Source organism: Stegodyphus dumicola, chromosome X2 (assembly GCF_044657685.1).
Source record: "Stegodyphus dumicola isolate Sdum_Otavi_A_Nest chromosome X2, ASM4465768v1".
Taxonomy (NCBI): Eukaryota; Metazoa; Arthropoda; class Arachnida; order Araneae; family Eresidae; genus Stegodyphus; species Stegodyphus dumicola.
The window spans coordinates 94,003,840-94,031,565 of record NC_140781.1 but is presented as its reverse complement, the minus strand read 5'-3'; the positions used below and the strand labels follow the sequence as shown (position 1 = coordinate 94,031,565).

Here is a 27,726-nt window from a genome sequence, read left to right as displayed (position 1 = left end):
GAGAATAATGGATGTTGTTTAATTCTTCCTAATTTTTAAAAATTTTTAAAGGGGTTATTCTTAAAACCGTCTGTGAATGATCATACAGGATGTTTGATCGTAAAACGTTTTCATTGAGATTCACGATAGAAAGTACTTATTCTCATGTGTTGGTTGATCCAGAGGAAACCAACAGCTTTTGATTAACATCTTTAAGTTTGTCGAATTTGTCTAAGTTAAGGGTATAACGTCTCGTATGATTTGGTATCATAAACAAAGCTAGACGTTAGAAGACTGCTTAAGGAAATATCCCGAACTACGACAAAGTCAGGAGAAAGGTGTAAAGAATCCTTTATTTACTCAGATAAAGTTCACAGGTGGCACCGAACAGTGCTTACGTGAGTTGAGTTAATCCAACACTTTTGGTTTAACTCAAAAAGGTAATGATTAAAATTAAATGGAGTTAAGTTTAGCTTAACGGCTTGATAGGTTCAAAATCGCGCAAGTTGGCTCTGATTCGCTCAAGTCCGCGGAAACAAGCCTAATTGCATAAATAACTCAATGCCACAGAAATCTAATCGCTAGAGAATCAAACATATTAACGTGGATTTCAAGCAGGCAGAACACGCTGTCAATTCACTTTCCAAAACCTTTCCTTATACTAACTTCTTTCTACCTCACTGAATACACGCGAGCTAGATCATTTACATTATGGCAAGAAAGTTTGAGTTGAAAGCAAGAACCATAGGAAAGGCTGCTTGAGCATGAAATAACTGCTAAGTAAATTAAATAAATCCCCACAAGGATATTGTAAACTTTACAGATTTCTTAAAGTTCTGTGAAATTATCTCAAATTTCTAAAACACCACCGCAAATTTGTAATCTGAAGTTGTAGTCTCACTCGGTGCACTATCAGTTTCTACCGAAAATGGTTCACAGACTATCACCAAATTTTTTTCGCTTTTTCGAAAATTGCTCAATTTTCGTGCATTGTTAATTTCACTGTCTGATATCTTTGCAAAGGGATTTACCTTGTTTTGTGCGAATATATAAATTTTGTGGTAATAAATATCTCGGGAACAACTTGAATTTTAATTCAAATCCATTTAAACTTTTTTCAAAGGCTTATAAATTTTACATTGCAATATCATGTCAAAACTGTTGAAATATGTGAAGATACCTATAGTAAAAACAATATCATAAATTCAATATCAGTCAGTTAACTCAGGGAAGTCTATAATATTTTTGATATTTAAATGAATCCGTACTCGCTCAAGGACTTTTCGGGAGTCGTCGAATTTATTTATGGCAAGGAATACCTATATACTTAGATTCGATATTTTAAAGAAACTTTACGAATTATCTGGTGTTTGAAGCCCTTGATCTTATTACATTTAAAAGTTTATAAGTTTAATAATGCAGGATGTGACATGCTAAACTTTTAACACATTTTTGTATAAAGCGTGTTGATGTAGAATATGAATTCAATTTTAATTAGGTAAATTTTCACAAATTTTATCCCGTGCTGTAAAAGAGACTTCCCTGAAACTGAGAGATTCGTAGAAATTTTGGAAATATTCTGTTATAAGGAAGGATGGTGTGAAGGTAAGGTTCGTCTATCTTGCCATGATTATTCATCAACTGTATTCTCTTTGACAATGCATCTCGAAGCTGTAGTACCACAGACCGATTTCTGTGTGCTCCTTTTATTATCCATTAGTCCATGGAGGTAAGAAAGTCCATGGAGGCCTTACTTCCTACCTCCATGTATCAGTCAGAGGGAGTTAGATGACCTAATAGAACAGCTGCCCATCTCTTTCTTAAAAACTAGAAGTTTAACTTTGCGTAAAAGTCTCTGAGGTACAAGTGTAAATGGAAGACAGAGCGAACAACTGATTTATGGTCATTGTATTCATTTGCTCAGTAACGCCAGTAATGTGCAAAAGTCAGCCAGCACTCAAGGACATTTCCTTTGATAGATTTTGCCATTTGCTCCCCAGCCTTTAAGTTACATCGTTCCTTTAGTGTAGAGACTGACATATGCAGTAGTGACTATTTTCCAATCTTTAGAGTCTGTCGCAAGAGGTAACAATATTCATCTTTCTAGATTCCAGAAAATTTACTTCTAGGACAAATCTAGGAATCTTTTCCAGCTCGTGGGTTATTTAATGAAGAAACGGTGGATAAGCTAAGGATTGATCAGTTGCCTTAAACATTGTTTGTGAAACATAACACAAAAACTCTGTTTAAGGCGCAAACACTCTATGCCTAAATCATCATCATAAAGGCTAACAAAATATCTAAAAGTTTGGTGGAAAAATGTGTAGTAGGAAACTTGCAGACAGTAAAGTAGACGAGCGAGCATCTTTCGATGCTGCTTCACGTTACCTAACATTGTGGCTTTTAAAACAGCTAAAGCAAAGGCAAGAAAAGTGAGACGCCAGGATTCACCGAAATCCTATTTGTCAAAAATGATAAATTCTATGCAAATGAAAATAATCTGAGAAGGACAAAAGCATGTGGAATATTATAGTGACCATTCTCTTTCAGTACCGAAAAAAAAAAAGTTGGTGAGCAATTAGAGCCACAGAAGAGCTTGCAAATACTATGAGTAGAACTATTGTTTCCGTCTCTAATGACAGAATTTTTATCTGCCAAGTTACGACCTAAGAAATTTCCTGTTGCATTCGACTTTTCCTCGGAGCATTATAATGGTGATTTTATCATGCTTCAATTGCAGAGAGCTGTATATTAGATAGGTAAGTTCAAAACGTTCCTGATGCTATTAGTTTAGAAATGATGTGGCATCTACCACGAAAGTCATTGATTGTTCTTCCTGCTGTTTTTAAAAAAGGGAGAATGAAACAGATTTTACCTTGCCCACAGAAGAAAGCTGTTATCAGCTTTAAAGCCAAGAAAAGAGGAGAAGATCCCTCAAACTATCTGAATATCTGACTTATGAGTTGCATCTGCAAATTGTTGAGAAAATGATAAACCTCCGTGTATTTGGAGAAAAGTAACTTAATATCTCCCTAGAAGAGTAATTTTCATGGATGTAGAGTGGTAACTGATGATATGCTCCCTTTAGAAATTTTTTTTGGGAATAGAAATTTTCCTTTTTTTTTTCTAGACTTTTCAAAGAGAAATCATTTAGTTTCTGTAATTTACGACATGGAAAAAATGTAGCTACTCCTGGAAGTCTTTAAGTTACAGAACCTTTATAATAGCAGCTGATGCAATAATGTACCAATTTTCACACAGAATATTTTGAATGCTAGGGATTTTTCATATAAGGATTTGTTTTGTGCTGCCAGTGTTAGTGAAATCTTATGATACATGTGAATTAGTGCCTTAACATGTTTAGAAGCATATTCCGTGCTGGATAATTATTTAATTGACGAAAATATGAAATTAAATATTAATTTAAACCTCCACGAATACTGTTAGGTTTCCATTAATTATAACATAAAAGATAACAAGTTGACAGCGAAATTGTTTTTTAAAAGGAACTTAAATGTAAATTATGAAAAAAAAACTTTTTAAGGGTACTTGAATTTAAATCATGAATAACAAAAATTCAAACTTTGAAAAAGAAATTTAATAAACCAAGTAATTATCGTCATTGATCGGAAATTAGTTGACTTTTCAAGAGGAACAAACCAACTCCCGTTCAATGAACAATGATTAATAAATGCGAAGGTGTTTCGTCTTTTACTCAAGTAAGAATGATTATGCCAAACTGGCATATTAAAAGCTAGGCCAAAATTGTAGCTCCGTTAAGTGACTGGATTTTTAGAAAACTTGAGACACTAAAGCCAAATTAAAGTACCAAAAAACTCATTCTGAGGAAATCTTTTATAAATAGCAACTTCAGTGGGATATGAATGTAAGCTATAAATTTAAAAGAGCAAAATCTAGAACAGAGTGTTAGCACGTGGTTAGAAACCAGAAGGAGGAAGCTCTTTTGATGCGCCTTAAGACAAGTCATTCTCGTGCAACTTAAGCAGTACCTATTAAAATCCGCATATGAACATCTTTGCACACGTTATAATGCTGCATTGTCGATGTCTGACACTTTAATTAAGTGGCCGTATTTTAAACAATTCCGTCTCAAGTGTTTTAACAGTGAACATGTAAATCGACAAATTAATCATAAAATGTGCTGCATTTTAATTTACGTATTTCTTTCTCTAAGACAAACTTTTTTAATATCTAATATAAATTGCATTGTAACCACTTTCTCTAAGAGAGACTTTTTAATACCTAATATGAATTAAATTGTAACCAAACTTGGAAACATCTATTTGGAAGGTCTTTTTAAAGTAAAATCATTTAGTCTTGATATTCTTCGATATGGAGAAGGCTTATGATAAGACATGGAGGCATGGCATTCTGAGAGACCTGTGTGGCACTAATGTCATTGAGAATATGCCAGTTTTTATGAAGAATTTTCTGAAGGCCTGCACATTTCAAGTGAAGATTAGCTGCTTTATGCCAGACACTTTTGTACAAAACGGAAGTGTGTTTTTGGGCAGTGTTTCAAGTTTACTCTCTCGAGTTTGAAAATCAATTCGATTTTAGAAGAAATTTCTTCATCTGGGTCTGGAACATTTGAATTGATGATATGAAGTTTAGCTGTCAGATCTCCCTGAATGCCACACCAAAAGGTCTCAGTTCGAATTACAAAGAAGGAATGTGTGGATATATGTTTTTAGTGTCTGTGCTTCAAAGAAGCACTCAAAATACACGGCGAGACGAAAGCATCTAAGAGAAATTGCTTGCAGAGGAAGATGGATGGGAGACCTTAGAACCGTGCCCGAGGGCTATTTCTTGGAATTTCAAACTGGGACAGACGCTTAACAGTTAGCTAGGTACAGCAATACCTCAACCACCTATTGCACTGCAGAGTAAGCCTGACTTCTACTTGTAACTATCAAAGGTATCTTACCTGTACCAATACCTATATATGATTGTGAGAACGTTTTAGTTTAATGTCCTGTATTTAAATTTTCTCTTTTTTAATGCTTTTTATAAAAGATATCATAAGCAAATTGATTAGACGATGAACTTCACTTTAATGTATTAGTTTCATTGAAAATATTAAGCTTTAAATTAATTTTGTTTTTATTTATATTTTCGCCCCTTTAACCATGATAATTACATCCATTGATGTAAGACATAAAATGCTCATATTATTCCCGATTTTAACAGCTATCCTGTTTCGACCTTTCAGATTATTTTTTAAAGGAGTGGTTATTAGTAATTTTATGTGTTCATGTATTCATAACTTTATGCATTTTATGTCCAACCCTACAGAGGCTGTTCGCCCATTTTTTTAGACGATTTTGGTAAGCGGTAATAAAAAATCGTTTGCTGCAAAAGAAGTAATTGCAATAGTACTATGTTTTTAAAAGTCAAAATTATCGTCCGTGGCTTGAAAGTTTTGTTTTTATTCAAAATGGCGAATTTAACAAAGCAGTGGTTTGAAGCCTACATTTACGCGCTTTCCGAAGAGAAATATGCATACTCCGTTATCCAAAAACGATGTGAGAGTCATGGTTTTGTGATATCTAAAGCGTCGATAGGTAATATCATCAACAAGAAAGGAAAAAAAAGTCAAATTGGAGCTTCAAGTGGGACAAAAATTCCAAACAAGTATCCAAGGAAAAAACGGACATCTTCGACTATTGCAAAGGTACGTTGTTTAATGTTAAAAGAAAATCACCCTAGTCAAAGGACAGTTGCAAAATCATTAAAATGCTCGGTGTCCACTGTAAATAAAATGATAAATGTTGATTTAAATCTTAAGAAAGCCAAAAAACGTAATGTGCATCGTCTTCTTCCAAAGCATATCGCTCAACGCAGGACACGCTGCAGAATTCTATATGAGAAACACTTATCCAAAGAAAAATGGAAAACAATTGTCACAATAGATGAAGCATGGGTGTATTTAAATGATTGTAACAAAAAAAGAGCTATTTATTATCATAAAAGAGGAGAAAAAAAATTTAAGTACATGGTTTAAAGAATTGAAAGAAAGTTTTTCTAAGGGATTCATGAATCTAAGGGATTGTTGCTGGTTTTTCTTATAATGTCAAGTTAAAAATAAAGAGAGTGCAAAAAAATGTCAAGATTAACTCCAAATACTATCAGGAACATATTTTATCGCCAATTTTTCTGAATGAAATACCATCGCTTTACTCACAGTGCCATCAATATGTGAGACACCATCAGGACAAAGCTAGCAGTCAGACATCAAAATCCACTGTAAATTTCCTAAAAGAAATGGAACAAAAAAACTGGTATCAAGGCCATACCCTTCACTGATATCCCTACTAAATCTCCCGATGTGTCACCTATGGATTTTTGTGCTTTCGGACTTTTAAAAACTGCATTATCAAACGTTGTCCCTCAAACCCTAACAGGACTCTCGAAAAGCTGTTCGGGAGGAATGGGATAGAATACCTCTTCTGCCACTTCAAAAGGCATTATTATCCTGGAAATTGTGGCGTCGAAAGATAGTTAAGAATAAGGGATGTCAAATAGAACATTTAAAACACAAGAGTTTTATGTAATTTAGTTTTGTGAATACAATATACATCGTCTAAAAAATGTGTGAACAGCCTCTGAATTGCTTCATTATTTCGTTGTACTTTTATAATCCAGTTCTGGGTTTTGCACAAGGCGACCAGTTTCAGTTTGGCTGCAGAAAAACTTACCTACATATTCATTTGAATTCATTTTTAGTTACGGTATAAATGCTGGCTGGTTTGTAAGCACAAGAAACTATCTTGTTATTTGTTAAATTATCTTGGGTTTTGAATAAAAGGGCCTTTTACATCCTTCTCAAGTTAAAGAGAATGCCAAATTATTTTTAAATATATATTCGTAAGTATAACCGAAGTGTACTTTTTATCTAAATATTTTATGCATCACATAGGGATTAATAGTTTTCTACAATTTTAGCGCAGATATTGGGCGTTAAAATGGTAATGGCAGACATGTAATTTAAAATGGCGGGAATGTAATGAGTATATATTTGTTGATTAAAAATTAGACTTGCTTTCATTTGAAGCTTGAACAATATATTTGATTGAACAGTCTGTATTGCCTAAGTATGGATTTTTCGGGTGATATTTTATGTCCTTTTTCATTTTAAAGACGTTCACCTGTCATTAAGTAGCGACTGCTGGACAGTTTAAAGAAATCTCCTCTACTTATGACAATTATTCCTCAGCAAGTTAGGTAAAACGCATTTCCATCATCTAATATATAATTCGAAAATGAAAGAGAGAGTACGAGAACTTATCTGAATGAGGATTTTCGGGTAGAATTAAAAAATCCGCTGTAAAAGAAAAAATTACTGGAGCCGGGCTTTGGTGCGCTCCTATGTTCTAGTTTCTAATAACTGAATATGTTCTTATGAGCAAATTAGATTTCCGAATCAATAAATACAATGACAAATCATGCTGCGATATTCACATTGCAGTTTTCATGTATATTTGTGCTAATGTAATTATTGAGGTACAAAATAACATTTAACTATACATTTTAGCTATTTTTAAATTGCCATGTAAGAGTTTATTTATTTTTATCTAATTGGTTATTTTAAATTAAATATCTTTACTGTTATTCACACATTCCGCTTTCCTGCCAGAATGCTAATTTTTAGTTTGCGCCTATTCAAATGAGGTAGAAAGAAATAGTATTTAAAGGGAAGTTTTCAGGTTGTTTACCCAGAGCGTGTTCCGCCCGCTGAAGGCCACGTTACTAATTGCAGTTCTTCGATAACAGTCTGCTTTTGGCGTTGCGTTTATTTTTGTCAATAATGCTTGCCACGCTGGTGTAGGTTTCAGCTAACTTGCACGTTAATCATTTCTGCGTAGCCTTTGGCTAACTTATGTCTTCACTTAGTTTCAATCTGAATTCATATTTAGTTACGACATAAATGCTGGATGGTTTGTAAGCACAAGGAAATATCTTGTTATCTGTTAAATTATCTTGGGTTTTGAATAAAAGGGTCTTTTATATACTTCTTAAGTTCTGTTTCATCTTAGACATAGCAATAAGTCGCTTATATGTCTATCCTTGCCACAAGTTACACTTAGGAGCAGGAACAATCGCAATAGTTATCTAATGATTATTAATTTCTTTTGAACCGCATGAAAGCCCTTGGTTATGCGGGTAATAAAATATTCCTTATAAACAATGCATATATTTTTATCTTATCTCTTGCATATTATCTTATACATTTCCTAAATGACAGGAATGGAAGAATTTTTAATGGATGAGGCATCTAAGAAAGTCGCATTCAAGAAACAATTAAGACGGCTTCTTGTGCTAAAATCAAATGTAATATTTGAAATGTTTTTGACAATCAGCGAAATAAATGAAAGAGAAGAAAATTCATATTTGCAATAACATTAAGAGAGCTGAATAAAGTGTATTTCATAAATACATGGAGAGCATATCATATTATAAATGTTTTTTATGGTAGTGAAGAGGAAGATGAAAAATTTGCATACGAAACACTGACAGATAAATTATTCCATGTTAAATTACGTTATGGTTTTAACCCAATTAGTTATCATTTGACCTTAAATCATTTAAAGTTTCAAAGCTGTGTAGAGGAGCTTTAACCAGGGTTCGATTTAAACGAATTGCAATACTAAGCGCAGTATTATTTAGTGCCTCCGACATAGTCCACTGTCTTAGTTTTAATGTAAAACTATTGAACTTTCTAGATATTATAGTTTTTAATAAAGAAAAACAATAAGTTGATATTTTATTTTAATATTAAATGTACATTAACGGAACTCACATTAATAAATTTTAATTAAAAAAAGTTTTCAGAGTTTTAGATATAAATTTATTTTAAGTGATTCAGTTACTCATTTACAGGAAAATGTAGTAAAATCTTACTGCAATGAATTTCAGTGCACTTATCAAGTACATTCATGGTACTGAAATTTTATGCAAGAGAAATGCGAGGATATTTTTAAAGATTAAAATATACCGTTGAACTGAAATTACTGGTCCATCGGCAGCCAAGCGGTAAAGTCGCTGAACAGTGGTATTTCGGTTCGAGGCTCGAATCCCGCGAACGGACTGGCAGCATGGATATTTTCGTGGTTTTCCCCTCGTGTAACGTGTTAATACGAGCCAGTTTCCCTTAGAAAGCTCTCCACGAAGGTATCCCTCTCTTCCGTTAGTGCCTTAGGGCGGAACACATAAATAATAATAAGAAACCGAAATTACTTAAAATAAAATTTTACTGTGCATTGATCGCTGCCATATTTTAGAAACTCCACCAGTAAAAGTTTTCCTGTTTTCCTTTCCTGCAAAAATAACATCCTCAGAACCAAATTTTGAAATTATTCTCACAAGTTTAAGAAAATTTAATTGTTGTGATAAATTTGTTCCGAGAAAAATACTGTAAACACCTATGTTTTAAGATAAGTTTACTGTATAATTATAGGCTAGTTTTGGCGATCCCTAATATTAGCGACTGTAGGGCTGGGCTTTGCGGGCTTAAGCGGTAACGAAGTTTGGCTGTGTATGTTGTGTTGACACGTAGAAACTTCAAATGGAATAAATGGGTGAATTTTATTAATTTCTTATAAACAGCAATACTGACAATTTCTTGTGAACAGCAAAAGAGAGACTTAAATCTTACTTATCCCCTAAGCGTATGCATTTTTGTTATAGGATTCACCGAAAGTTATCGGCAGTTTGCGAAGAGAATAAAGAAATTAATTGACTGTCCTCATTGCTGAAATTCATAAATATATATGCGACTGTTCTGCTTGTTTCGCAGTCTTCCACTGATGCCTTGGAGCTAGACATGTCAAGACGTAAAATGTTGAAAAACAAAAAGAAAAAAGAATATATGCAAATTTCATTTGCGCATAACATTAAGAGATTTCCAGAATTTTCCCCTTCTTCATTTTTTTCACTGTGTTTCCTAACATTTTCGACCGTATGTGTGAGATTTTAAGCCGAGTGAAAGAAGATTCTCCAGATTCAAGTGATTAGTTTTGAAACTACTGCCCTAGTCCCTCTCATTTCCTTCTCTTTTCTTTCTGTTATTCTTAGGAAGAATAAATCGTTAAACCTGTTATAAAACCTTATTTTTCGTGAGGAATCAATGGAAAGTTTAAGAGCCAAAGGAATAACCTATTTATTAACAAAGTAGCCAAGCAACTCTATTAGTAGGCGCAAAAACGGACAGTCCAAGAAGGGCTTGCGTGCGCACTCCGACTTGCGCAGACGGCGTCCACGCAAAGGATTTCCGTAGAGCGGCGCTTCTGTTTATTTACAGTCCAGATGCACTTCTGCTCTGACTCTATGCGTTAGTAAAAGTCTCACATGGTGTTACGAGAATCTTACAAAACAACGGCTTTCTTCTAGAGGATTAAACCATACCTATAGTAAGTTCTGAGGACTTTCGCTTATATTTTCATGTACATAATCTTAAATGAATTTTCCCCCTAAAAATTAATGTGGCAATGAATAAAAGATTAATTCGATATATTTAATTAAATTTGAAAATTTTTTAATAGTATATGAAATAATAATACATGAAAAACTGTAATAATTCAATTAAATTGTGTAGCGAAGTGGGGGAGGGGTAAAAAAGAAAGATTAAATTTTATCCCCAAGGTAAATGAATTTCTCTGTTTCATGTTCCGTTAATATATATATTTTCATAGAAAAGTTTTCGATACCGTATGTTTTATATTACCACTAATTATACCAATTTTATAACTTTTGTAACAAATTTCTGTGAGTAATTATAGGTAAAAGTTGAGCTTAGCAATTATTATATCCGACATTTTTGCAGAATTTTAGAGAAAAAAATTGTAATCTAATGTCTGCATTAAACTAACAAACATGTATTATATTTTCAGTGATCTAAAACGTAATGAAAAGTTTGAAGAACGATTTCCATAAAATTTAATTCTTTCCTTAAACATAAAATTAAAATCATCTTTTTCTCAGCAAAAACAAATCGAATGTTTATCAAACTATAAAATTACGCGAGTTTAAACAATTTTAAGGTAATATTTATTTAATAATTATTTTCTGTCATACAACATGCATAATATAATTATTTTCTAATATGAATTTTCGTTGAATGTGAAATTACAAAATAACATATTTTCCAACTTTTGAGATATACAGGGTATTTTTCGAATGTAATGTTATGTCATCAAGAGTAATTCTGAAGTGTGGATGCAAAGCGTACTAATTTACAGTGCGTTAAAATTCAGTATCAGAGCAAAAGTGAAACGGGAACAGTCATCCGCATTAATATTATATGATATCAGGAATTTTATTTTCATGTTTTTTTTTTTTTTTTTTTTTTTTTTTCCCTATCTACAGATGGCAAGAAAAACCAAGAAATCTACTTTGTAGCAGAACTGTTGAAAAATTACTCTAAAATTTCGTCATTCTGAACTGAAAAAAGAATTATTTTGGATAACTATTTCCGGAAAACTTATCAGAATTAATTCTGTGAACTAAAAAAGCAGAAATAAATGCGTATAGCAGGGTTGGACCAAAGTATGTTTAACAACAAGTTTATATATGAATACTGTTTAAAACTGCGTAATTTTTGAAATTATATCTATCAGTACTTTTCGTATAAACATCATGCTACTGTTTCGTGAACAATGTACTTTAAAGTCTATATATTGGTTACAGTAAGATACCTTGTTTTCAATGTGAAGTATCTATTCAACTTCAAAAATTGGTCCACTTAGCTGACCTAAGAAATTGGCAAATTACTTGATTTTCTTACTCATTGATTCAATGTTATCTTTTTTTTCACGGTTTTGGTTACGTAAATATCAATTAAGACTGTAGTATAGAACAAGGTATTTTTTTAAATTCTGCTTAAACACGACAATTAGGCAATTTTTCTTATGTTGGTGTTTGTTTTACTGTATTTTCTGGAAGTCTTCAAGATTTTAATCGTCGTATGCTCGAACAGTTTGTAATTTTAACAGTTTTGAGGTAATATTAATTAAAAAGTTTGATGTAAATTAATCAGTATTTTATTAGCATTAATTAATGAATAATAAAAAATAATCAATAAATTAGTTGATGTAACTAATGTAACAATTTTAAGTTTTGATACATTCCTAAAGTATTTAATACTTTTCATATTGCTTTAGTTTTAAATAGACTTTCAGTATTTGCTTGGAAAACTCCAGGACCAAAAAATTAAACTGATATTTTTATTGAAATAATTGAGAAACATATGTTGACTTGTGCTTATACCTGCGAAAAAGTTTTCAAATAACTATCTTTTTTGAGTTTACATAATAATTCTTTCATTTCAACTCTTACTTTAAGGGAACTGAGTGTTACAGTAAGTTGCTTCCCTAGAAAATATATCATATTTATCATAAATAGATTTTCTTCGTAGTTCTAATTTCTTGACGCAACCCCCCAAAAAATATATAAATAATTCCAATAAGAATATCAGCTTATTTGCTTAACAATTAATTAACGAACTTTAGTTTTTAGATTTATGCATGTGTAGTCAAATGTTTCTTTAGTGAAAAACTACGTGAGTTAGCTTTTGGTGTTTGTTCTCAAATGAGAACATGTGGAAAAAAAAAAAAAAAAAAAAAAAAAAAAAAAAATGCACCATTTTACTTGTTACGCTTTTATATTTCTTCCGTAATTAGAAGAAATAAGACAAAAAGTGTGAACAAGAAGTAGATTTCGAACCTTAACTGAATTTGCTGAGTAAACTGCTAAACTACAAGAAGGTAAATTTTGATTCCTGTAAAATCAGAATTCTTGTCGTTGATACGCAGTTACTTTTAAATGAAAAAGCTTTATACCATTTATTGAAGTTTGAAATAGTTTTTATTATTTAACTTATGTAAGAATTTTTTTAATATTTGGTTGCCTTGAAAAAAAAACTTTCAGACATTCTTTGACAAGAATTTATGATATCCGCTAAGTAGCAGATTTATTAATTTTTTTGAGAATAATTAGATGAACTTATGTTTCATTGACTAATTCAGGAATTTAAATAAAGTCTATACGGTCTAAAAATAACTCAAGCCCTCGGTAGATTTATTTGTTTATTCACTAACAATTATCAGCTAATATGAGCAGGGGACTGTAAGCAAATTTTAAAGCCCATCGACGTAGAATAGGATGTACAGAGTGTAAAGACCACTTTTGTTTTGCGTTTATATTGTAGAAATAGATTATCCATGACTGTAACTTTAATGAAGATGATCGTAACGTAAGAGTAAATCAGTTCTTTGTTTTCGAGGAATAGTATCATTAGTAGATGTCTTAAAATATCTTTCAGTATTGACTAAAAAAATAAAACTACACAGTATAAGACGTTGCGCAGACTGTCTTCATGCAGTGTAAGTTAGAAAACCATCTGCTATTAAAACTTCAATTAAAATGTTTAATTAGTTGAAACATGAGCTCCTTTGACCGTATACTTTTTTTACCTATCAACCGTATACCGTTTTCTCAAAGTCCAGTATTTTTCAGTTTTTCCTTCGTTAGAAGAAAACGCGCCTTGTGCAATGCATGCAAGTGTACTGCATTAAGAAATAGAGAACTGTGAAAGACCTTTGATGATTTTCAACTTGCTATGTCCACTGATAATGTTATTAATTAAAATTTGCGATGTACTAAAAGAGTTCGCTCAGAATTGTTTAACCGCAAAAAAAAGGAAATACATTCATCAAATATTTCAATAATTTATATAAAATACTGGAATCCATCCCAAAGGAAGCTTTGCAATTTTACACGGAAATTTATGAAAGGCTGAATAATCGTTATTTATAATTATTTGTAAATTATAACGTCTATGGTTTCGCGTCAAGAAATTTAAAGGAAATCGGAAGTACGAAAAAAAAAACCTATTTGCGATAAATAATTTTATTTCCTGGGGAAACAACTTACTTTAACACTCAGTTCCGTTAAAGAAAGGTCATACCAGTAACACTCCAGAGGAGGCTTCTGAACTATACTCCTTAACAGTTTTGCGATATTATACATATATTTTTAAAATTTCATAATTTTTTGTTAATTATATTTTTCCCATTTTATGCTTTCTCTACATCTGTAAGATATTGATTCAGTAGTTTACAAGTAATAATTATAACAAATAAAATTTAATTTTCTTCTTTCTTTTTTTCCTTCTTTATAATAAGGTAAATGTATATTACTTTCCTTACATGAGTTTAACATTTATTTATTATACAAGGTATATTAAGCAGCATTATTCTGGAAGATGTGAACTAGCGATCTTTATTCTACGACAAACCAGATTATCTGAAAATTAAGAGAATTCGTATTTTTCATGAACGACATTGAGGAATTTTAAGAAGATAAGCTGAGTTTGAAAATGAAATTTACCCTTCTATGCTCGCTTGATATTAAAAATTTCAGTTTTTTTTATCGTATGTAAAATTAGAGTGTGGATGGAGATCAGTGGTTCTCAAACTCACTGATTAATTTCTGTAGATTTTATAGCTTTCTTCCCATTCCACAGCTTGTAACTCTGTGAACAGGATTTTATGATAAGCTTGAAAATCAGATGTAATTTTTTCTTATAAATAATGTTGATAAAACTCAATTTAGATTTATAAGGCTTATTTTAATTAACACATTATCTTCTTAAGTTAAGTCTTTTCTACATTTTTACATTCTGTCAACTCCACCAAAAATGAAATTGAATCGTATTTAAACAAGCAGCGAGATTTGTTAAGAGGAAAAAATATTCGTTGCTTAGGAGGGCGTAACTTTGACTAGCCACGTTAGCCTGCCGTTACACTAGCTCTTATTTCTAAGGGAGCTGCCAGTTACGGTAGAAGGCACATTAACACAGGAGCCTGATTTTTAGTTTTTAATTTAATATTTACTTTGCAAATAATTGAACTACAATTGTATGCTCAAGCCATCTGAAAGGATATTAAATTTCTGTTAAATATTTTAGTTTATGTACTTTAGCTAAAGTGTAAATAATTATTTTACACAATTATTTTTACGTTTGTTGCAGTTACTATTGGATTCTATGTTAAACATAAGAATTCGCTTGATAGACAAGGAAGGTTACCCAGTGTTTAGATTAATTGTAACTGGGGTGTAACTTTACAGATTCTGCAGAATTGAGGTTAAAATTTTATTATAAAGCTATAGTTAGCAAAATGTTATTAAATGAATTTTAAAATTCCTGACATTCTTGAAAAACAAAGAACATAACGTATTAAAAAACATAAAGTACGTAACATGTTAAAAAACATAAAGTACATAACGTATTAAAAACATCAAGTACATAACCTATTAGAAAACAAAGTACATAATGTATTAAAAACATCAAGTACATAACCTATTAGAAAACAAAGTACATAAATTATTAAAAACATAAAGTACATTACCTATTAATAACAAAAATGGTAATGTTGTAAACAAATTAATAAAATGATATTATTCCATGAAGCCCTCAAATGGCGTTACATTTCTTTTATGCAAATATTAGTTTCTCTCTCTCTGAATCATGGAAGGGGATGTAAATTCGTAGTCCTGATCCTTCAGATTTAAGTTTAGCTCCTGAACGTTGCCATAAATGTGTAAGATAATCAAATATCTAACCTGAATTTTTATCTATTTCTGAATTTTTCTTTCTTTCTTCCCTTGTTTTATGTTAAACAAATATTTACTTCTACTTAAAGGAGGATATGCAAACTATACAGAAATTCTAAAAATTCCGAAATTTTTGAACACAGCTCTGTTGAAAAGCAGAGGAAAATAGAAATATTTCATTTTCTTTCTTGAATAAAAATGAAATACACAGTTGTCATTTAATAATATCAAAACGCCTTAAAAAGTAATAAGAAGACGTGAAAAAACTGTAGACTATTGTGATCTATATGTTGCTGTCAAATTTAATTATTACTATAGGGTTTTTACTTTATTTATACGCTAGGACAGAGGTAGGAGAGTTAGAGACATTGAAAAATTTCTGTTAACTATATGCACAGCATTTTCATTCAATATCTGTGCATAGCATTAATTTTTATAAATTTCCAGATTTCCATTTCTTATGTTTCCGTCTTTCTTTTTCGGTAAAAATTTATTAATTTAGAAGTCAAACAACAAAAATCAGCTTTATATTTTCAAATGTTTACATTTTAAAATTTGAAAATTTAACGCTGATTTTTGTTGACTTCTAAATTAATGCTTATTCGGCGTGTTATTTTATCTAAAAAATGTAATAGTTAATGCAAAAACATGAAACATAGAGGTAAATTACTGCTTACTTCTTCTTGTACTTGCAAATCATTACTCAGGAAAACGAATTATTTTCAGCTGGAAATCTCATATCTGCGATGTTATCATGCGATGATTCGTAGATGCTTTATTTTTACCATAATGTTTTGTACGACGATGTGTTTGTACCGCTTTATTTTCTACCACGATGTTTTATACCGCAATATTTTAGAACTGTAATCATTTAGCTTTCTCTTCTTCCATGTTATTTTCTACTACAGCGTTTTCCTTTGCATTGTTTTCTCCTCGACATTTTCGGTTAGATGACCGGAAAGAGAAATACTTATTATAAGACGCTGCTAGCACTACATATTACATACCTCTATTGCAGAATTTGTAACTCATCTACCTGAGTGATATCCTGTTTATTAACCATAACCAAAGCTAGTGATAGACTATCACAGCAAGTTGTGACTGAAGTTATATGCAGATTTCTCAGTGTTTTTTTAAATTTTATTTAAATGATAGATTTAGTTTTTATCAAATGGTAACAGTTGGTATTATTGTTATTTAAAAGAAAAGATAAGTATTTGCGCCATTTCTTATTGGTTTATATTTCAGCTATGGCAGGAACTTCGACTAGACAAGTCTTGTTTAGTTTATTTATGTAGTTTATTGTTCAGTTTCAGTTTATTTTGTGTTTCTTAGTAAGTGCTATATTAGTATTTACCATTTAGTTTTATCATTTATTATGCAGTTTCAGTTTATTTAGTGTTAGTTGTTCAATTTATTTAGGTATGCACCGGCCAAACTTTCTCATTATTGAAAAAGGTTATTATTTTTTTAAATGGAGTCTCAAGCATTCCAGTGCAAAAACACAGGTATATATATATATGTATACATATCAGGTTTTAGGAGCTGTGTTGAAATGGGAGAAACAAAATTGCAATTTTTTCCGGTTTTCCAGTGCCTTAGCTATACCTGCAGTATTTAATTCTGTCTGACAGTAGAAGATTGTGCGATCTGTTGGAGCAGTCTCCTATTGTTTTCTCAAAATGGCGGAAATATTTTTGGAATTTTCCTGTATTATGTTCTCGGACACAAATTTATTCAAGGCACAAGCAATTTGTCATGTAAAAGAAACGACTATAAAAAGGAAGGCGTCAGAGTAAGAGAAAAGAAGTAAATCTGCATGAGCACAGCGCTCGTCATTTATTATATTGTTTTTGATATGTCATGGCTCCACAAGTCAACTAATAGGTAGAGTTGTCCGGATACTTAAGGATGCCATGTACCCATTACACATTTCCTTTAACTTTTGACATGCTGTCTGAGTTTGAAATTGGTCTGACCCATGGTTGAAAGATTTACTTTCCATCTGCAAAAACAAAATCGAAACTACGAACTTAGTTCATATTTCACATGTTCCAATTACTATGGTTTATATACATTGATATTCAGTTTTGCTACTATATTTTTCCTATTTCTAACGCAAAACAATGTGCTTGATATAACGTAAAAGTCTTAAAACTTATTTTTGATTTGAGAAACGCTTTTGTGAATTTTATCATTCATGAAATATTTGAAGTTTTTTCCTCTTCATTACTAAAATGATTTAACGAACTGTGAAACAATGGGCTTATGCCTTTTATGCCCATGTTAAATTTTAATTTAAACATGAAAATAATTTAATAAAGTTATATGTTTAAAGTAAATGAATCTCATATTCATTAAAAAAACAGAAATTTATCTTTTCTTCTATAAGCTATTTACCCGTCGAAGTTAGTTACACTTAGAATTTTACTGATATTTTTGCATTATCCATTCCATTAGCATTTAGTTCACAGATTCATAAACTGAAGTTCGAGGAATGCTATCGGTCCATAAGTCAATAATCTGAAATATGAGACTGACATTTTAAATTAAAATTTATTATTATTTTTTTTAAATTTCAATAAAATGTAATGAAAGTATCACATACGTTAATGATTAGGAGCCTGGGAAACTTCACAGCACGTGAAAGAGCTCCTCGAACTTCTTAAATTGACGTATAATAAGTTAGAGAAGAGAGAGTGAGCTAATCTAGTTAGAAAATAAAATTGCACCTGAGAATGCAGAGGAAAAACTGTACAGTTTTTCTATCGTGTGCCCACATAGCAAAGACATCTAGTTCATACACATACTTTCATTGAAAAGAACTCGGTTGCACTGCACTTTTTTAAATCTATGCTGTAGAATGTCCGTAAGTAATTAGTCAGAAATTTTAATTCCATTAACTTTTATTTCTCTCATTTATGAGTTATTAAACTAGAAAAGTCAGAAGTAGTCCTAAATGTATATTTACAATAAGTAATCAATCAAAACATATTACGTTCTCGGTAAAAATTATTTCCTCTCAAATAGAAACTAAAATAATGACTTCCTATATAAAATTTGAAAATAATTCATCTAAATTACTATATTATAAATGCTTTCATTTGGTATCATTAGCAGTACCATTTGGAATCAATAGCGTATTTGCGCTGTCTATCTTTTCTTTCAAAATTTATACCTAAAAATTTAATGCACTTTTGAGGCTCGTTATAACGATCTCTCATGTCTATAGAAAAATAACATTATAACGAATAATTGCAGTAACGAAAATAGACTTTTATATACTTTCACCAGTTGAAGCTCTTTGTATACTACCCGGTGAATGGAACCCTCGCTGTAACGAGCGGTCACTACAGTGAATATTGACTGTACAAATTTTAGTATAAAACTTATGTACAAGGTAAATTTAATCCCCAAAATAATCTTTTACAGCGAATCTTGATCTTATGCTACAGAACCTTACTCTATACTCAATGACTATGAAAACGGTGAATGCGCAGCGACAGTTCCAACATCGTGTTTCTTGTCTCAGTGATACTCTTTTCCTGTATCTTTTCCTAAGTTATGTCGAACTTGAGTTAGTAAGATTTCTTTATCAATGCAGGTCATGCAATTTAATTTTCAGTTGAGAACAACCTCATCTTTTATTTGAAAATTGAGGATCATCAGAAAAAATAAATACCTAGATTTTTTTCAAAACTGTTAAAAATTTGAAATTATTCAAAGATCAAAGGAATATGCAAAATTTTCAGCTTACCCGTAATAGGTTTTGATATGGATTCCATTTGTCTCATGGTAAACTTCGGAATCGTTTTCAATCCAATTCTGCTGATGAACGAAATTATCTTGCGATGGCCGTTGTAGCTACTAAACGTAGGTGCTGAAAATATAAATTATTATCATCTACAATTTTTTTATTGTCTGATAATAAGTACTAGGTGCAAGATTATGCAGTATGCTGTGAAGGAAAGAGGAAAACTATGGTGTGAAAAATAATAGGAGGAATCATTGTAAATGCAGATGTAAGAAATAACATCTTGAGACAGCAATAACAAATTAGTGTTTTCTCTTCATATGAAATCTGCACCAGCGTCCGAGTGATTCAGAGTGCTAGATACTGGAAGTTCGATCAGGTGAACGGTTTGGCTACATTGTTGGTTTCGTGGGTTTCCCTGTGTGCACTTTGAATACCAGTCGGTTTCTCTTAGAAAGTTCTCTACGAAGGCATACTCCTGCCTATCCCACATGAGCTTTGCCATTTTCAGTCAACCTTACCAAATCTATCCTCTTTATACAGATACTAAAGAGTAAAGTACTATGCGTAAATACTATTAATTAATGGGAGTTAGAAATGAAAGCGTTTAAAAAATAAATGGAGATTCAAATTTTCAGAATATTTCTTGAGGTGTCTGCACTAAAAACGGACGTCGACTAGGCATAAATACTCGCGAGAATGAAAACAAATTGTCAATTTCCTAATAACACCTCTTGTTTCTTAATTTTCTAAGAATTTATGTTCATTACTACCTGCAAGCATCTTTTTTCTAATATAATTAATTAGCTTTTATCTGTACAATAATTTTTATTGGCAATGTAAATGAAGAAAGTAGTTTACAAAATTTACAGGTGTTAATGAAACTAAGATAAAGGTACTAAAAAAATTGCCTTTACAATATGAAATTTTGCAATACTCTCTAAAAGTAGATAATGGTTTTAAATTCGAAAACGTGATAGGGTATGAAAGATAGAGTATTATCGGGAATGAGGAAAATTTTTCTGGAAATAAGGACAGTTCCTAAGGCATTAACTGGAATTAAAGAAATGCAAATTTTAGCTAATAAAGAAAGCGATGTCTTAACAGCATATTCTAAACTTGCGATCAGAAATGGGGCGCACAGATGCAAAGTAATCAAGAAAAAACTCGTTGCTAAGGTTACAACGTTAAAAATTAACAAGTTACAAAAACTTCTCCTGTTTTATGAAAAGTTGAATATCTTGCTGCACTAAAAGTTAATTTCTTATTTAATGTTGCAGTCAAATAATTTTTTATTTAGTGTTGCAGTGAAATAATTTCTTATTTAAGGCTGCAGTGAAATAATTTCGTTGTTTTATATTCGTTAGGTGTATTCTATCTGACATTTGCAGTTTAATTGGATGACGCTAGACTTGTCTTTCCCGCAGGCGAATGAGAAATTTAAACGTAAAAAGCTGAAAGGAAAAAACATGTTATCAATTTGCTAACGCACATGTTTTCTTGAAGTACAGATGGTAGTCAGTTTCCCGTGTTATTGCAATCAAAAGTTCCAAATACTTTGTAGGAAAGACTGGTTCGGTTTTCTTTAGAAATTGTTATTTATTATCATGATGAGTACTTCGTTTATCTTGTTTTTCTTCTGCTTTCTTTTCTTAGCGCTTTTAAGTAATCGTTTCATGCCTATAAAATTAAATTATTGTCCTTTCGAGTTTTTTAAGTTTAACAAAACGGAGGTTCCATAGGAGTTCCACAGGAATAATTTGGTATTGTGAAACAGTACGGAAAATTTTAATCCATCGCAACCATTCTTTGCTACTAAATCTGAAAAATTAAAATAAGAAAACTAAGCACATGGAGAATATTAACAGTTTACGAGCAGGGAAATCTTTAAAAAAGACTGTGCTCTCTGGCAATGAGTGCTAACTGTAGTACCAGAAGAGTAGAATAAGCAGATGCCTTTATGAACGAAGACGAATCAATGATTTAAGTCATTCATTAATTGGGAGCTGATTAATCATCACAACTGTAATTTTAATTAAGAAGCTATCTTTCTTTAAAAGGAACAGCCACTTTTTATTTTTCTGGTGTCAGCTTGCATACTGCCGAAGTCATAAAGGTTTTTACGGTATTTCCTGTTTAAATGTTTCCAGTACTGTTTCTCTTATCCTAATTTAGTTATTCATTTTTACTGTTCTTTTTACTTGTCATGTTTCCTCCAATTCATCTGAACATCTTTTAAATTTCTTTTTTTTTCATTTATAAATAGAGTTGTTTTTTGGTTATGAAAACACATAAAGTACTTCAAACTTTTGCTCGTTTATTTAAATGCTAAATGGGGGTTGGATGCATAAAATTTTTTTATAAAGAAAATTGTACATTTTAAAAAAGAAAGACTTTTCATTTTTCCCGTTCTCTGAGCTTAATGCAACCGCAAAGCACTGTTTTAGTAAAAGTTTAACTAATTTAGTTCGAATAATTAATAATAATGGTCAAAAAAGTCAGTTCAGATTTACCATTCAATTTTTACTATTTTATTGCGTACCAGCACAGAAAATGTAAGTATTAGAACTGTTTGCATCAAGCCCTTTTAAGAGAATAGATCCCCTAACATTTTCTCCGCAATATACTGCATACAACATAATAATAATACAAATAATCGCACATAAATAACTTAAAGTTAACAGACTAAGAATATGAACAAAAGTTTCGAAAAAAAAATGCTTTATTACATTTATTTTTTATAATTTTTTAAGCTATTTTTAATTTTAGAAATGCAATTTTCAGAAGCAAAATCACAGATTCTAGTTGCACAACAGTCCGATTTGAATTAATGTGATGGCTGCGCTTGATGTATCGATGCAGTTTTTTGTATTTGGCATAAAGCTGTCTAACGTGTTTTAGATCATTCAACAGTAGTTCATTAGTTTTGCGTATTACGGATTTTTTTATTTGTTCAGCGTGAAACCTGTGTTTAATATTTTTTTACTGACGAGATTTTGATAGTAAACGGATTAAAATTCTGAACGTTCGTTAAGCCGAATATGGTAGCAGCATTGATTGAGTTTTAATAAAATCATATTATTCGTAAAGAATTGTTTTCATTAATTCTTCTGCAAATGAAATAACATAAGAATGCATTTATGTATCAATGTTTGAATATAACGCCTTATCAAAGTGATTGCTCCGCTGGTTCTTCAAAACGGCTTTGAATCCTGTCCATTCCTCGTCGCAATATATTGCCATGATATTGGTGGCAACGCTTTCAATTCCAGTATGGCGGCACAATTTCTCTGGGAAACATCTTAAGGTACTCCAAAAGAAATTACGTACTCGTTATTTATAATAATTCTTGAAGACTATACTGAATTTACTGTTACTATTAAAATATGTTTCAGAGGGTTAAATCACGATGCTTAGCAAGCCATCTCTCCGTGGAGAACAAAGAAACAAACGGCAACTCTTTAGCTAAATAATGTTGCGTCATCTAGCAAACAGGGATACATAACGACCATTGAACTACGCAAGTCAAAATGCACTATGGATGTTGCAGCTTCCTTTACTTTTCTGATCCTCGGATCATTTCACTTATTTTGTAAATTTATTTGAGAACCTATTTACTTAATTTATTCGAGAAATTCTTAAATTGCGTTTGGTTAATTTGAATAGGCGAAGCATTCGGGCGCTATCTGTGCGGAGGGATAATTTCTTGGAGGGCTTTCTAAGGTAAATTGGTTCTTATACACTTTACACACGGGAAAAACCACGAAAACACCCATGCTGCCAACCCATTCGCCGGGACTCGAATTCCAAGCCGAACTACCAATGCTACTCGGCTGCCAATGGGCTCTTAAATTATGTTTCCTCCCAAGATTGTAAAATGTTTGCTTAGAGTTAAAACAGTATTCCCCGTTCTCGTTTCAGAATTCCGAAGCTTTTCAATCAGTGGATTGAAAATTAACTTCACTTTATTTAAAATTTAAAAAAAATCTTTGCGAAATATTAAAAGGTATTCCTACTATGATCTAAGGGTGCAGCGGTTAGCTTATCATCCAACGCACCGTAAATCTCCAGTTTTCGACTTCGGTGCAGGGTTTAATACCGAAGCATATCTTTCTACTAAACTACTTTTTTGTCGTAGCAGCCGAGGGTAAAAATAAATTATTTGCGTTAGAGGTCATTTTGATCCGGAATATACTTGCTATTTGAAATGTTCGCTTCTTTCTGCCAAGTAAATATAGAATCAGGTGTTTAATCAATTGTTTCAAATCTCTGTTCGCCTCCTAAAAATTTCAAAATTTAGTCTTCTGATTTACCTTATTAAATTCCAGTTCTGTTCCGATATCAGTTACATTTCTTCAATCCCAGATACCCTATTTTTCGTAAGATTAAGAGCGAGTTTGTTTTGAGAAGTTGAGAAAATGCTTCTGTAGTTTATTCAAATAAGAAAGATTTTAATATCTAAAATAGCATTTTATTTTTATCGCAGAGGTTAGAATGTTCCGCATTTTATCACTATATATCGGTAATATAGTGTAAGCTGTAACTTTAACGCAATAATGAAATATTTTTATGCAATTATATTTAATTATTTTTCAAATAGTAAAGTTGCATACAGAATCAAAGTTTTCGCGACTTGTACTCGAAATCCCATTGAATCAAGTACATTGCAAAATTAAAAACGAATCTAAGTCTGCTTCGTTTTATCTTCAGAGTTTTAAACATGAAATGTTTCCCAATTAATTTCATAACAACGCATATTGTGAGCATCAATGCTTTCATATACAGTCTATTTTTTGCTTTGTATTTAAAAAAATTTCTATATTTTTTATTAGTAGTTCTTTGTTATAGTGGCTTCCGATACTGAATCGTCAGTCAACCGAGATATCTCATCAAAATCTGGCCGCATGTTCTTATACCTCGCCACGTGATCGTATATTAGCACCCTATTGCATTTTAGCTTTCTCCGTATGTTCTTATATTATTCATTTTTGTTGAGGTTTTCGAATTCACATTGTTTATTTAAAAACATATTAATTTTTTGTGTATGTGAATATGAAGTTAAGAATATTTAATTTACCAAGTAATCAGGTGTATGCCATATCATGCTTTTTAAGAAAGAAGTCTTTTACCTGACAAACGAATATGCGAAAATGGCCGCAACTTGAAACTTTATGTTAACGACGAAACCATTTGGAGGCGTGATGTTAAAAAATGCAAAACGAAGGGCCTCCGTGTTAGAAATTGATTCAGCGGTTCCAGAATATCATATGTCTCTGCTAATAGATGCACATATTTTTGGGCTGAGAAGATGATGTCCATAAAATGGTGTAACAAACAACAAGCAGCTTAATATAATATGTGAAAGTGCTGCAGTTCATTGGAACAATTACATGTAATAAAATAATAACGATAAGGGTACGGATTCTTAAAAATATTCTTAGGAAACGCCATGTGAGCATTATTGTTTGTTATCATATATTGTGTTTCTTATTTTTAAATTTGCGCTTCACGAGCTTGGCTGAGATTATAGCTGAGATCTTGGTGCAAATCTAAAATCGTCAAATATGGTTGGGGGCCCCTATAACAAGGAAGTACGTTTTTATTTTAGATCCATCATGATTATGAAGAGGTAATTCAAAGTACTGTTGTTTCTACTTTTTTGTAGAACATTTCGTAAATGACGAATTTTGTCGGCGTCATTTTAATACCATAAACCAAAATAAAAATACCAAAAACAAAATATACCAATTACGGTGCGATAGAGTTTGGCACAGTGACACTGACTGCAATTTATAATGCATTTCAAAATCAAGTAAGCGCACTCAAATTGTAGTCCTTAAAGCATGTAATGGAAGCCACAGCAATACACATACATGAAGAGAAAGATAAAATGTATTGGATATGCTTTCAATATAGTATCATAATCATGCTGCACAAGTCTCGCCGCGGCTTGCTATATTGTATAAGAAATTATTAGAAATTTCAGATGCAGTCTGTTATAAAAAGACATACTGCAGTTCTAGTCCATTTCAGGGAAAAGATATAGAAGTAACTGTATGGTCTGATTATGAGCTATATGATTGTTGGATTACGATCCGAAGGCTTTTGCAGCCATTTTGTGAGCAAAACTATTTAGGTTTTCAGATATTCTTTCTCCGGTGCAGCTGTAGGGATTTGAGTATTGTCCTGCACTAAGAAAATGTGCAGAAACAGAACTTCTATTAGGGATAGCCGACAGCTGTGATAGAGGTCCCAGAAAAGATGTGCAAGTAGATTTTTATGTTCCACAGCTATACAGTCTTCTTTTCTATGATGTGAGATTAATGTAATGTAGGCTCTTGCCATATGTAGAAATGTCAAAAAGTACATTCTGAAGTTATGCTTGATTCACCGTAGACTAAAATAGTTAATCAGTCTTCCACGGCACATGTTCAAATGTCCACACAGACTGCAGTACATCTCGTATAACGTTCTCTTTCTACTGGCCGTCCCAACATTAGTTAGCGAGAAAACGCTTGTTCTGTAGTTCCAATAAACTCTCCAAATAGCTTATGGGATATCATTCTGTGGTTAGGGCTAGGTAGAGATCACATGGAACTAACATTTGCTTGTATTATTGGTAGCGATCTCCATAATTTATTCGGCCCACCAGTAACCAAGCGAAGAAAGTGGCTGAACACTGGTACTTCGACCTGGATTCGAACCCTGGCGAACGGTCTGGGTGCATGGTTGGTTTTCATAGATTTCCTGATGCGTAACATGGATACGAGCCAGTTTCCCTTAGACAGTCCTCCATCAAGGCATCCAATACGGTCCGCTAAACTATTGGATTTGTTGCATTTGTACTACTTTCACTCTCATGGTTCTGCTTTCAGTGCCTTCTAGAACATTGTGTTTGTATTATCGTATTTATGTATTTACCAAAATCTATTCCACGTGCTCTAGAACTCTAAAATACTCATGCCCTATCTTTTTCTCTTTTTCTGCCTGTTTCTAAAAGCATTTTTAACTTTTGCTCGATTATGTATTTTCATGTTAATGCTCAGCGACCTAAGGATTATCTTAAAAAGAAATAATGAACATTAGTATTTAAGACTGGCAGTTTTACCTTTAATGCAGTTCATTAATGTACCATTGAGATTATATATGCTGTAACTAAAAATTTAACATTACAGTTTGTCAGATTTATTATAGAACCATTTGTTCTTAGGTATAAAATAGGGACATAATATTATTTTCAGCCCCCAAAACACAGATGAGTTTCATTAAAAATAGCAACTCCGATTTTTTTAAAAAAACTACATTTATGTATTTGAATAAATGCAAAAGAGATGATTTTCTAATTTCAGCGACTGCATACATTGTTGTTATAAAATTTATGTACAGTATTTCCTGTATTGTTTATTTTGAAATAATAGACTACTTGAAAAGTCATAATTCAATTTAATATGTTTAAATAACAACATTCTGTAACTTAAAAATAATTGATGGTATCTACTTCTCCTTCGATATGAAGACAATAGAGTCACGTTTCCTGTTTCTATTGTTTTTTTCAGTTGTATGGAAATGTGAAGCCTTCTGCGAAGCGAAAATAAAGCAAAAACTGACCTGTCTCACTCCGACAATGACTTATTTATAAGTAAGGAAGTTACTCTAAATTGGCGAAAGATACATCGACAGGACATAAAGATGGATATATTTCTGAAGAAGAGACACTGTGATATTTTCCTTTGCGTCGGCTTATTTTTGTGCTGTTGTTTTAAATTATCCATTCCCGAAACAAGAATTTACACAGCTGGTGAATGGGATGGTACTGCCGAAGAAAATATCTACTTTTCTACAAGTAGTCGAAGGGATTACAATGATCCGTAAGCATTTTTTTTTAACTCTGTTAAAAACTCTGATGGGCATATAACTTCATATAATAAAAATTTTCTAGATATAAATTAGAAGTTTTCATTTGTTTTGCAATACTATTCTTCGGAATATTTAGGTGAAAATAGAAGTTATTTCTTCGCAAATAGTTTGTATTCGAGCTGATGCATTATTTTTAAGATGAGTATTATTTCTGTTATATATTTTAGATTCCTTAAGTCGGCATCATACATTTTGATTCAGAAGTCAAACAACAAAAATCAGCGTTAATTCACAAAAATTTTTGTTGTTTGACTTCTGAATCAGTATTTATTCGGCGTGTTATTGTGTCTTAATCATACATTTTATTTACAATTTTTGTAATTACTTTCATTATTTTAATTATTTTATTATACTATTTAACAAAAAGGAGTGATATGTAAAACTGTATTGAGAAAGCAATATCAAGCAGCAAAGCTAAAACACAATTACCAAAATATGTTAGC

General features: G+C 31.7%; 1 protein-coding gene and 1 long non-coding RNA gene across 3 annotated transcripts in view; one reads left to right on the top strand and one right to left on the bottom strand.

The window, feature by feature from the left end:
- The window catches only part of LOC118188517 (CD109 antigen-like), a 219,487-nt gene that overhangs the window by 2,204 nt on the left and 189,557 nt on the right, over positions 1 to 27,726 (top strand). The window contains exons 1-2 of one of the 2 annotated variants that reach the window (XM_035358957.2): positions 10,200 to 10,409; positions 26,923 to 27,234. In XM_035358957.2, coding sequence (XP_035214848.1) covers positions 27,056 to 27,234 — 179 coding nt within the window. In that variant the 5' untranslated portion in view covers positions 10,200 to 10,409; positions 26,923 to 27,055. Of the gene's footprint in view, positions 1 to 10,199; positions 10,410 to 26,922; positions 27,235 to 27,726 lie in introns of those variants that run through there. The other variant, XM_035358967.2, reaches the window with a different exon arrangement.
- The window catches only part of LOC146992825 (uncharacterized), a 33,892-nt gene that overhangs the window by 2,651 nt on the left and 3,515 nt on the right, over positions 1 to 27,726 (bottom strand). The window contains exon 2 of the long non-coding RNA XR_015038996.1: positions 19,370 to 19,492. This is a non-coding gene — a long non-coding RNA (uncharacterized LOC146992825). The remainder of the gene's footprint in view (positions 1 to 19,369; positions 19,493 to 27,726) is intronic.